This window comes from Molossus molossus, unplaced genomic scaffold (genome assembly GCF_014108415.1).
Source record: "Molossus molossus isolate mMolMol1 unplaced genomic scaffold, mMolMol1.p scaffold_m16_p_4, whole genome shotgun sequence".
Lineage (NCBI taxonomy): Eukaryota > Metazoa > Chordata > Mammalia > Chiroptera > Molossidae > Molossus > Molossus molossus.
Window position 1 is genome coordinate 19290814 of NW_023425377.1, and position 12097 is coordinate 19302910.

The 12097-nt window shown below is 45.5% G+C and overlaps 1 protein-coding gene across 14 annotated transcripts in view; it reads right to left on the minus strand.

Annotated features, from left to right (window-relative positions):
- The window catches only part of LARP1 (La ribonucleoprotein 1, translational regulator), a 59252-nt gene that overhangs the window by 15364 nt on the left and 31791 nt on the right, over positions 1-12097 (minus strand). Inside the window, exons 2-11 of one of the 14 annotated variants that reach the window (XM_036239823.1) lie at positions 10298-10359; positions 9969-10034; positions 8860-9034; positions 7797-7892; positions 7513-7719; positions 7251-7413; positions 6276-6420; positions 2711-2885; positions 2419-2588; positions 131-523 (exon numbers count right to left, since the gene is read on the minus strand). In XM_036239823.1, the coding sequence (XP_036095716.1) occupies positions 131-523; positions 2419-2588; positions 2711-2885; positions 6276-6420; positions 7251-7413; positions 7513-7719; positions 7797-7892; positions 8860-9034; positions 9969-10034; positions 10298-10359 (1652 nt within the window). Of the gene's footprint in view, positions 1-130; positions 524-2418; positions 2589-2710; positions 2886-6275; positions 6421-7250; positions 7414-7512; positions 7720-7796; positions 7956-8859; positions 9035-9968; positions 10035-10297; positions 10360-12097 lie in introns of those variants that run through there. The other 13 variants (XM_036239821.1, XM_036239822.1, XM_036239824.1 and 10 more) reach the window with 13 other exon arrangements.

Here is a 12097-nt window from a genome sequence, read left to right on the forward strand (position 1 = left end):
ATTATCACCCTCTTTTCATATTAAGGATATTGAAGTTCTATGGTCAAGGTCATACAGGTAATTGGCTTCTTCTTCCCCATTCATTATAGGCACTCCAGGCCCCACCTTCACTGCTGTGTTTGAACCTTACCTTGATCTGGGAATACTCAGGTTCGAACTTTGCAGTCCACAGGTCCTGCTCATAGTAGAAGAGCCCATCATTAATGACCTTGGCCAGCTCAGCGCTCATCTTGGCACGGGAGGTGTGATTGCCTGTGCGGTCCCCCCCTGGATGCCGGCGCATGTAAGGTGGCGTCTGAGTGACAATGAGGATCTTGTTGACATCCCGGTCATCAATCTCATAGTCAGAGTCCTCATCAGACCAAGCGGTGAAGGTGTTCTTCCGTCCATCCATCTGCTCCATCTCTTCGTCAAACAGGAAATCCAGTTCCTCCTGCTCATCCTGATCCTTGGACATCAGCTGCTGAGAGGGCAGCTGCTGAGGCAGAGAGGTCTGGTGGAGAAACCTGGGCTCCTCTGACTTCTAACACAGGGACAAACCAAGGGGAAAGAGAATTACTAAGGTGTCCTTAGACCAGGTTCTATAGTTGTCCTACAATAGAGGCCCCAGCCCCTCAACATTATATTATCACAACTGTGCCTTGAAAATGCCAACAAGTCACATGTACCTTAGGGGCAGCTTCATGGAGAAAGGATGTTCCATAGGATTCCAGGTTACTCTACCTACAGTTCACATCATAGTCATTCATGAACAATAAGATAACAAGTTCCCTACAGGTAGGAACTGTGCTGTCATTTACCTCTATATCCTACGTAGCACCTAGCCTGGGAGGGGGCTCACAGAAGTTCAACAGGCGGACTCATCCATTTATCCATCTACCTAGCATTTCCCCATAAGCTTCATGAGGCAAGGACCACATCTCTGCCTTGCTTTTCTTCCTATCCTCAGCACCTAGATTGGGATCTAGTGACAGCAGTTCAACTATCTGATGAATGAGCAAGTACCCACTGGTACCAGGTCCTGTATGAAGAACCCTAAAAGCCGAATAATGAACTTCTGGAGCTCACAGTTTAGTGAAAGAAAAAAGTCAACCACCAACAAGCCAAGTGCAGATGCTAAGGTAGAGACTATAAATAGAACTTGTGAGTATACAGGGAGAGGGGCACTTAACCAATAGGTGTAGGAAAGAGGACAGTCAGAGAATACTTCCTGGAAGAAGTGACTACAGTGGAACAATGGAAAAGGAAGTACAGAATTCCACAGACCCAAAGTTGAAGGTCATCTTTGAGGCCTCCTCACAAACCCCAGACTAAAGAAGGTATGGGGAGTGGGGAGTAGGAAGGTGGATGGAGTAAAAGTCTGCAGTAATTTCAGTTTGAGAATAAAACACTTCTCTAACAGCAAACTTAATTTGTACTATTCATATATTGCTTTACTATTTCTAGAGCAGTCTAACCCCTCCTTCATCTGAAAATGGGAAGGGAAACTGCAACACTGAGATATTCAATAAGCTCCCCAAAGTCACTGGCCATCAGTGACAGGAAACCTGTGCTCTAGTCTATAGACTCCAACTCTACATCCAGGCTATGAATCCCTCGCGCTTCCCTCTTCTGAGGGCCTGAGGAGCTTATACAGGTGCAGTGAGGACAAACCCAGGGAAAAGGCACTTAAGATGCAGCCCCAGGATTTATTTATTTATTTATTTATTTATTTATTTATTTATTTATTTATTTATTTATTTTTGGTTAATCCTCACCCAAGGATATTTTCCCATTGATTTTTAGATAGAATGGAAGGGAGAGGGGACGAGAAGGAAGGGGGCGCTGAGGGGGGTGCGGGGAGAGAAACATTCCAGCCCCAGGGATTTAGATGGGGCAAAAAGAACAGCCAAGCATCAAGCAACTCGGAACACTACTGCCAGAAGCTGCATGATCTCCTCCTGTAAAAAATGCCATTCAGGCCCTGGCCGGTTTGGCTCAGCGGTTAGAGCGTCGGCCTGCGGTCCTGAGAGACCCGGGTTCGGTTCCCGCTAAGGGCACGTACCTCGGTTGCAGTTTGTCCCCGGCCCTGGTCGGTTGTGCGGGTGGCAGCCACTCGATGTGTCCTTTTCACGTCGATGTTTCTCTCTCTCTCTCTCTCTGTTCCTCTCTCCCCCCCCCCCCCCCTCTACCTGAACAAAAAAAAAATAATAATGCCATTCAGGAACTCACACAGCTAGGGCTGTACTGAGGGGCGGACATCACTGACAAAGAAAACAGGTCACATCAACCTCCTGCAGACACTGGTGACCTCAGCTCACATTACACCCTGAGCCACCAGCTTGCCTGATAGCCCTTCAGAGCTGTATGTGACATCCCCTCTCCGAGCACTCCAGCCCAAGCTCCTAGAACTCAGGGTGAAGGACAGGCCTCACCCACCTTGGGTCGTGCTGGGGAGGGCCGAGGCCTCTTCTTCACTTCAATCCAGTTCTCAGAATCCAGGTCAGGCAGGCTGGCAGACAGGCCCTTGGGCAGCGTCTTTAAGTTGCTGACCTCCTCCGTTTTGGTTGGCACTGGGGTGACTGCACGAGGAGAGCCAGGAGCCGACTCTGAGGGTGGAAAGGTAAGGTCCTCATCCCTCCAGTCCTCCTCCTGATGCCAGCCCTGAGGAGGATTACTGGCCACAGGACAAGGGCAAGGGGAGGCACCCCTATGCCGACAAGGTACCTACCTGTCTCCTTCTGGTAGTGCTGGCGAGGTACAAACTCAGGGCAGTTGAGAAGCTGGGAGAAATCAGTCTGGGAATAATCCACTATTGGGGGACCAGGAAGAGGCCACTTCTCTGGCTCTTCCCTCCTACGGACTTTCTCATCAACAATCTCTACCACCTTGCTGTCCTTTAGGGCCTGCAGGGGAGAAAAATGGAGAGGATGCAGAGGAAAGACTTGAATAGATTGAGATTTAGAAGCCAGTAGACAGATGACTGGGCCTCCATGAGCTCAGGGATGAGTCCAGTGCTGGCAGGATTATTAGAACACTGGCACCACCTTCCAGGATTGGTGGACAAATGAGACATTCAAATTTGTAGGAGGCATGAACATGAAAAACACACCTGTCCTCTGACCCTGCCATTCTACATCCAGTAATCTGCCCCAGATAAATACTTGCTCACGCAGGTGACAATATGTGTAAGAGACACATAAAAGGCCCTTCATAGCAACACTAAGCGTAACAGGAAAAATGTGGAAACTTCCTAACTTATCACTACACAGGCAATTTAAATAAACTATGGCACATCCACTCAAGGGAACACTATGCAGACAATGAAAACAGCTTCACATGTGCTGAGGTGAAAAGAGCCAGAAAAAAATAGGTCTAGGTCAGAGAGTAAAAGATACCACTGGTGTTTAAGTAAAAACATATAAATACAATTATCTCTAGATTCTTGGGTAAACTGTTAGAGGTGTTTGTCTCTAGGGAAAGAGGTAAAAAGTAGAGAGGAAAAGAAAGTTTTCTTTAAAAATCTTTTAAATAAATGAGGAAAACATTTCAACATGTCACAACATCCTCTGTTGGTGAGGCTGGAGAAAGAGGCACTCGCTCATACTGCTGGTGAGAATGCAAAAGGCCCAACCTCTGGAAAGAGTATTAGGCAATAGCTAGCAAAATTACATATGCATTTGCCCTTTAGTTCAGCCATCCTTCCAGAAATTTATACCAAAGACATACAGGCAAAGTATGAAAAGATATATATCCAACTGTGAAAAGGACAGAGGAGTACCTTTCTATTCTATACTATACTACTATGCTCCCAGATATACTAAGTGAAACATAACACAGGCATAGAAATACATGCTACTATTCATCTAAGAAAGAGGAGGGAGACAAATACACATAGAGGCATGTGCTTATTTTTTTTAATAGAAGGATTCAAAAAAAAGGTAACTTGCAGGGGAAGAGTGTATTTTAAGTCAGATGTCTTTGAATATACTATGTCAACTTGGAATCATGCAAAAGTTTTACATGAATGTAAAATAAATTAAAAATTGGGGATAGAGGAAAGAAGCAATCTCTAAAACTTCAGAACAAAAGGAAACTAACATATATCAAGTTGAAGACATAACCACCCTAAGATTATTTCAAATAAGTTGAAAAATATAGTCATTTTCCTCTATAAGTACAGGGAAAAAAATACAAAAAACCTGTTTTTAGTAGTAGTTGTAGAGATAAGAATAATATGTATAAACTGCGAGGTAAAATTAATAATTATGCTGATGCCATTAGGATTTTGGCAATGGAATAAGTAAAAGATCCTTAGGGTTAAGTAAAGACCCTGTAGTCCTGAATTTTAATAAAAAATATGAATATAATCTGATGTGTCCCTTTCACGTTGATGTTTCTCTCTCTCCCTCCCACTCTATCTGAACAAAAAATGAAAAAATATCCTCAGGGGAGGATAAAAAAAAAGAAAATGAGTATAATCTCATAGTGTATTAAAAAAAAGACTCTAATGACAATGGGCAATCAAGTAGCAATAAACACCCCTGTAACTCAAATATGTGTTACCTACATATCATAAATACTATTCCCCCAAAACAGAAGATCTAGAATTCCTTGAAAGAATGGCCAATTCCCGCCCTGGCCGGTTTGGCTCAGCGGTTGGAGCGTCGGCCTGCGGTGCAGAGAGACCCGGGTTCGGTTCCCGCTAAGGGCACGTACCTCGGTTGCAGTTTGTCCCCGGCCCTGGTTGGTCGTGCGGGTGGCAGCCACTCGATGTGTCCCTTCACATCGATGTTTCTCCCTCTCCCTCTTCCTCTCTCTCCCTCCCGCTCTGTCTGAACAAAAAAGGGAAGAATGTCCTCGGGTGAGGATAAAAAAAAAAAAAGAATGGCCAATTCCAGCCCTGGCTTGTTTGGCTCATTGGTTAGAGCGTCGGCCTGCGGACCGGAGGGACCCGGGTTCAGTTTCGGCTAAGGGCACGTACCTCGGTTGCAGTTCAGCCCCGGCCCCAGCTGGGGTTGTGTGGGTGGCAACCAGTTGATGTCTCTCTCACATCAATGTTTCTCTCTCTCTCTTCCTCCCTCTCTCCCTCCTGCTCTATCTGAAGATGAATGCAAAAAAATGTCCGGGTGAGGATAAAAAAAAAAGAATGTCCAATTCCAGATCTTGAGCAGGAAATGTAGAAGGTGAAGTAGGGCCCCACCAACCAAATATGGAACAATTTGATTGAGCATATCAACCGCAATGGATTGAAATAAACGAAATATGTTTGAATCTATAATAAAACAAAAAAACAAGCCCAAACCTCACTGGTCACCTCTGAAGGTTATTAGGGATCAACTCATAATTCTGAAAACTGGCTAATAAAGGGAAAGATCAAGATTTATCTATTGTTCTACACAAACTATATACCTTTTTGTAACTAAATAGTTGAAGTAGAGATCCTCCTTTTTAAAGAGGTACTTCAGCTAACAAATGAAGATGGACGACAGAATTAGAATATTACCATTTTACAATTCACAATGAAATAACAGGCAATGATCATCAACCAAAGCTTCTATCACATAAGGAAGAATCAAATTATCTCTAAAGTACTCTTGACAAGGAGATGGAAAAAGACCCAAACCAAATCTAGTCAGGCCTCTAGATCAATTTATTAAAAATCTGGAGTATAGAACATGTTAAATGACACCACTGTGTCCTACAAGACAGTCTACAAGATACACAAAGATATACCCGATTTATGCAAATAATTAAAAGAAAAAACGGGGGGAGGGGAGACTTAAGAGAACATATGGGCCTCATAAACTACTAAAAGAAATTTTTTTTGACAAGTAGAACGAATCTGCAACTGACCAAATGTTTGGTGATCTTCAGGAATTATTAATACTTTTACATAGGATAATGATACTGTGATTATATACTTTTAAACAAGTCTTTCTAATTTTAGAGACAGGTACTGAAACATGACTGAAATCTCAGGTTACCTGATACCTTTCTTCAGAGTAATCTGGGAGAGGAAACAAATTAAGGGGTTGATGGAATAAGACTGGCTATGAGTTGAAATTGCTGGGGCTGGGTGATGGGTTCATTATACCACTGTCTACTTTTGTACTTGTCAGAACATTTCCATAATACAAGGGAAAGACAGGGAGAGAGGCTGGGCAAGCCTTGGGACTTTAGCAGAAGTAATCAAATGGGGCTCTTCCAAGGTTTCCTGCCTCAGCCCAAACTCCAGCTCCATAAGCCAGGACTATTTTTTCCCCTGCACCCCAGCCCCAGGGAAGGAGACATACCGCAAAGATGAGTGAAATGTCAGTGGTAAGGGCCTGCACTCGGTGGAAGGAAGCAATAAGAGTGATGGGAAGGAAACCGTCAGCATCCATTTTCCGTCGCAGGAAGAAGTCTCGCTCTAAATTGTCCACGCTGAAGTAGTATTCACTAGGTGGAGGAGAGAATAGGTATGATTGCTGCATCATTTACAAATATGCCCTTCCCTATTCTGCTGTACACCCCGGCGACCTCACAGAGCCTCTGCCTTACCTGTGTCCCTAGTGTACATACAACAGTTTTAAGGACTAAAAGAAATGTTATCCTCTCATGGATCCCCAAGCTTGGGTCAAACCATTCCCTTTGCCCTTCAGCCCCTTTGCATGCCTGGCAAACTCCCTTCCTCTTCAGCTCCTAAAACACTTATCACACTCTATGTGCCACAATCCTGGACCAAGACACAATATATCAGAGTGGTTAGAAGCAAAGGTTTTACAATCAGACAGAAATGGATTCAACTATGTGCCTTGTCACTTACTAGTTGTAAGACACTGGGCAAGGTATTAGGCCTGTTTGCTCATCTACAAAATGGGAATAAAACCAGCTCAGAAAAACTGACAACTGCAGGATTAAGTAAGAGAATGCCTATCAAGTACTTAGCACTGAGCCTGACCAATAATAGTGAGGACTTGTGTTTGCTAGCATTCTAGTAATGCAGCCATTACAAAAGAAGCACAGAAGCGGGCAGTCTAAGACATCTTCTCTCCATTCTGTTAGTGGCAATTTATAATTTTCTTAACATAAATATGTTATTACTGCTGTAATCAACAATTTTATAAAAATGTAGCTTAAAAGATGAGAGAAAGTCATCTTTCTTAGCTCCAGCCAGCGCAGTAACTGAAGGACCTGTCCAGTCCTACTCTGCCCAGCTGCCAAACTCAGGGAGCCCCCAAACCCCTACCCATCTCATCATTTCAAAAAGAAGGCTCCCAACCACTCACATCTGGCGCTTGATGTAGTCTTTGAGTAGCTCCTGGTCCACGCTGTAAAGCTCGGTGCTACTGACATTGTCAAAGTAGTAGGTGATATTGTTCATATACTTGGGGGTTCGAGGACCCTCTGCACCATCAAACTTTCGGTAGCTGAACTGGTAGTCAAAATGGGCTACAGGGAAAATGGGAGCCATTAGGGAGAGGTGATCACTGCCCACCGCCCATGCTGCACTCCCTGGGACATCCCGGAGCCCAAAGGGGCCTCACGTACTTCGAGTGCCACCCCGGCCACGTCCCCGGCCACGACCACGCCCCCGTCCACGGCCGCGGAAGGAAGCCCGCGCCCCACCAGCCCCATCACTCTTCACACTCGATGTCTCATCCTGGTCGGGCCAGGCAGGCTCCGGTTTGGTCTCTGGTTGCCAGGCTGAGGTGGGGGGGGCCACAGGCACAGGCACGTAGGTGGCAGGCTCAGACCCTGTAAGGAAAGAGGGTTCTGGTTCATGTCTGAGGGTGACCCCCATGCCCAGGCCCTCCATAGTAGGTGGTGCATACCTTTGATCTCCCCGCGGTTGGCAGGTGTGTGTCGTGGCTCTGGCGGGCGAGCAGGGCGTGAGACCAGTTTCTCTCTGCAGACTTCAGGCTTCATGTCTATTTGCAATGGGACCCACTTGTGTTTGTTCCCTGGAGAACAGCATGGGCACACAAGAAGGGCTTGAAGGAGGTCCCTCCCAGCTATCTTTATCCACAACCTTCTTCCCCTGTCCACGGCTTCAGTCCTGAATCACAATCAAGTAACCTTGGGCAAATTCCTTTCCCATGCTGGACCTCATTTTCATCTCTAAAATAAGGAGGTTATGGACCTCAGTGTGATGAATACCCGTGGGTAACTCTCAACACTGATTTCTCCGTGGTCAGAGAGCCAGATACTTGACTGTGCAGAATCAAGACTGTATTCTCCAGGTTCCCTTCAGACTCGTGCCAAAGTTCTGGCTATGAAGGGTTCACTGAAAGTAGTCAATTCCAGGTTGAATCCCTAAAAGGGAGCCACTCTCCCCTGTTCTTGTCCTGCTAGCTGCTAGGAGGTGGTAATAGTGAGCCATCTTGGGTGAGAAGTGCCAAAACACCACAGTAAGATAAAAAGGAATCAAAGAGTTGCCATTCTGGGCCTGCCCTACTTACAACTGATCTGTCAGGTGAGAGAAAGAAACTTCCGACCTGTTTAACCATTGTTACCCTGGATCTCTATTAGAGCTGCCGAACTTATGCCCTAACCTTAAGTTTCAGCCAAAGCAATGGGAACTCTTGTCTTTAAGTGAAATCTTTCATGGGACAACAATATATTAAGATACAAAGAATACTCTGAGGCGGGGACCTCACCTGTCTTCTGCACTGCTAGAGCCCCACTGCTCAGAACAGGGCTTACCAAATGCTTGTTTAATAAGAGAAGGATCTGACAGACGGTGGCTGAGGTGAAGACTGCTGGCCCAGAGGCCTACACCAGCCAGCCTTCTAAGGACGTCTCAGGGCTCCTGAAATTCCTCTGCAGCCCTTACATTCTGCCCCTTCACAGTGCTGCCTTGCTACCTTCTCCCAAGCCCTGCTCCAAGTCACTCACCTTTCTTCTTCTGACCCCCTCGCTGGCAGTCTTCGTCCCCATTCTTCTCCTCCCCTGATTCATCCGATTTGGTTTTTGGGCTCTCCTTACTATCGTTTCCCTCTCCTTTCTCCTGTTCCTTCATGTCCTTTTTGGGTGGCAGCTTACGGGCAGGCTGAGACTTGTGGGGCTGTGGCTACAGCAGGAAGTAAAGTAACAGGGAGATGTGGTGAGTCTGTGAGTCTCTTTAGATGGATGGATGGAAGGAAGCCTGTCACTAAAAGACAGGGCAGAAGTGCTGGAGCATGCGATGGCAGGTTGAGCTAGATGCATTCTAAAAGTCCTGTTTTCACACCTAAGATGTTTTCACTGGGAAGAGTGGTCAAACAGGCAGGAGGTGGAAGACAACCTGTCTCTCTGGCTTCTTCAAGTCTAAGCCAGAGAGGAAATCTACAAGACAGAGGGACTGGGGCTCACAGAAGCCAAACGTTTATTTACTCCCTGTACCAGGACCACATCCAGGTAGTCTGTGAGATGGAGGACATGCTGGCCCTTGGCCTGTCCACACCAACCCTGTCTGCAAACTGAAGGTCAGTGGCCACAGCCAGAGAGGGACCTAAACCGTCAGCCTAGAACAAAAGCACAGGGAAGAAGAGGACTGACCAGGAGCCCCTCTTCTGCTGGGACTAAGAAAAGCTATAAAGCTTCCCCAAGACATGTTATCTAGAGGCAGGTACCTGGCCAAAGACCACTCTCTGGCAATCCAAGTGTAGTGAAGGAGAACACAGGTTCTGGAATAATGCAACACACCTGACTTCCAATCCCCACTTGGCCATCAAGGGCTAGTAATTAACCTTTCCCAGCCTTAGTGGCCTCATCCATAAAATGGGAATTATTAAAGCACCTACCTTAGAGTCACTGTGAAGGTTAGATGAAATGATGAATATACAGCACTTGGCAGTCCCTGATACACAGACAGGGCTCAAATGATGACTCTTAGCTATTTCAGTGCTGCCCAAATTATACCAACCAATTCCTCTTAAGGTAAGACCTGAAGCTTTGAAAGCTTGAAAAGCCAAATGTGACGTGTAGCCAGAGTTCATCTTATGCATCCTTCTCCTCAGACTCACCTGCACACTCTTGTGAGCTATCTCTCCAGGTGTGGGCCAGTTGATTGCATCTCCAAAGTCACCAACCTGCAAGGCACATTCTATAAACGCTCTGGGGTGACCCTCCTCTGCCATTCATCCCCCTACCCAAAACGCAGCTCCATCAAGCGATCAGAGGGCAAAATCACTCTTCCCACAAGACCCATCAACACTGGAGGCCCAGAAGGGGGCTCCTCTGCTATTCAGAGATGATATAGGACTACCTGGCAGCTCAGAAGCACTCAACTAGAATAAGAAAGAGGTCACTACCTCCAGGCAGTCCCCTTGGGTTGCCTACTCCCATTCCTTACCTTGCTGCCTTTGCGCTGTTTAGGAACTGCTGCCCTCACCACCTTTGCCGGAGCAGAATGTTCTGTGGAAACAAGAAGGGAGAGATGGTTATGCAAAGCCTATGGGAGAGGGCCACCAGCAGCTCCTCACCCTCATCACCACTCCCACTCCATCATGCAACCTGTAGGTTCCCAAAGGAGTAAGACATGATAAAGAGTTAAAGGACAAATGCTCAAACGCCAATAACAATTTTACCAGCCTTTCTGAAGAAATCATGGAAAGTGAGCTCATGGAAACAACCAGCAGCAAAACCCCAGGAACTTGACTCTGAGGTGGGAGGGCTCTCACAGCTCCATACCCTCTTGTAAAAAAGGCTCTAAGGCCTGGAGGGGATTAAGTCCATAGCAGACTGAGTCCATGCCAGAGCCATCTCTTAAATTCCATAAAGGAAGGATCTAAAGTAGCGGTTCTCAACCTGTGGGTCATGACCCCTTTGGAGGTCGAATGACCGTTTCACAGGGGGTCGCCTAAGACATAACAGTAGCAAAATTACTGTTATGAAGTAGTAATGAAAATAATTTTATGGTTGGGAGTTACCACAACATGAACTGTACTAAAGGGTCGTGGCATTAGGAAGGTTGAGAACCACTGAAAAAGAACCTGTCTGGTTCTAACATTCTAGAAATCTGTGTGAGCAGACCTGAGCTAGTGATCACAAGGAAGACAAAATAAAAACCCTAACTGGGCAATCAAGAAGTCCAGGGACCTCTTCTAAACCCTAACACACCAGGGCCAGCTTGGTCCTCGACCTGCGGTCAACGAGAGTGTTAGCCACTCAGGAAAAATTCTGTCTGCCTTCCAAGTTTCCAAAGAAAAAGTGAGACCCCATTTGACTCAATGATTCTACCTTTAAGAATTTATCTAATGATACAAATTAGTCAAGTATTCAGAGTTATGCACAAAGATGTCCACCAAAGTACAGTTTATAACTTCAAAACGCTGAAAACAACCTACATGTCCAACAGTAGGGAACTGGCTCAACTAATGTTTAATAATTTTTATAGTCATTAAAAAGACAATGATTTCTACTGATACAAAGAGATAAATAATAGATGAGAAAAGTTACAGTCTTATTTTGGTAAAACAAAAAATGTGTATATGCACACATAGTATAAACTCTAGAATGATATATAACTAAGCAGTTATGGAGATTAGTAGTATGCTTATAGTGATTTAAGTCTGTTTGGAATTCTCTAAGTTTCAAAAAAGACATACATGAGCTTGTAAAAAGAAAATAACCCTACCCTGGCAGTTTTGCTCTGTGGTTAGTGTATCGGCCCACGTACCAAAGGGTTGTAGGTTTGATTCCTGGTCAAGGGCAAGTACCTAGGCTGCAGGTTAGATGCCTGGCCCAGTCGGGGCATGTGCAGTAGGCAATCAATCAATGTGTCTCTCTCACATCAATGTCTCTCTCTCCCCCTCCCTCCCTTCTACTCACTCTCTAAAACTCAATGGAAAAAATAATATCCCCAGGTGAAGATTGAAAAAAATTTTTTTTAAAAGAACAAAGTGTGTGTGTGTGTTAAGGAAGTGGCTCTAATAGGTCTAGTCACTTTTACATATATAGTTGTTTTCTCAACAAGGTTCTAAAGGGTTTCTAAACCCTTCCTCCCCCAGAAAGCCATGGGACTCTGGCCACCCACTTCTCTCCCATCACTTTGTCTCCAATGTTGATCAGCCATGCCAGGGCAAGATTTGCCTCCAATCTCTGAACAGAGAAATTTGCAAGGCTGATCTCAACAAGAATGTTCTACTCCTTG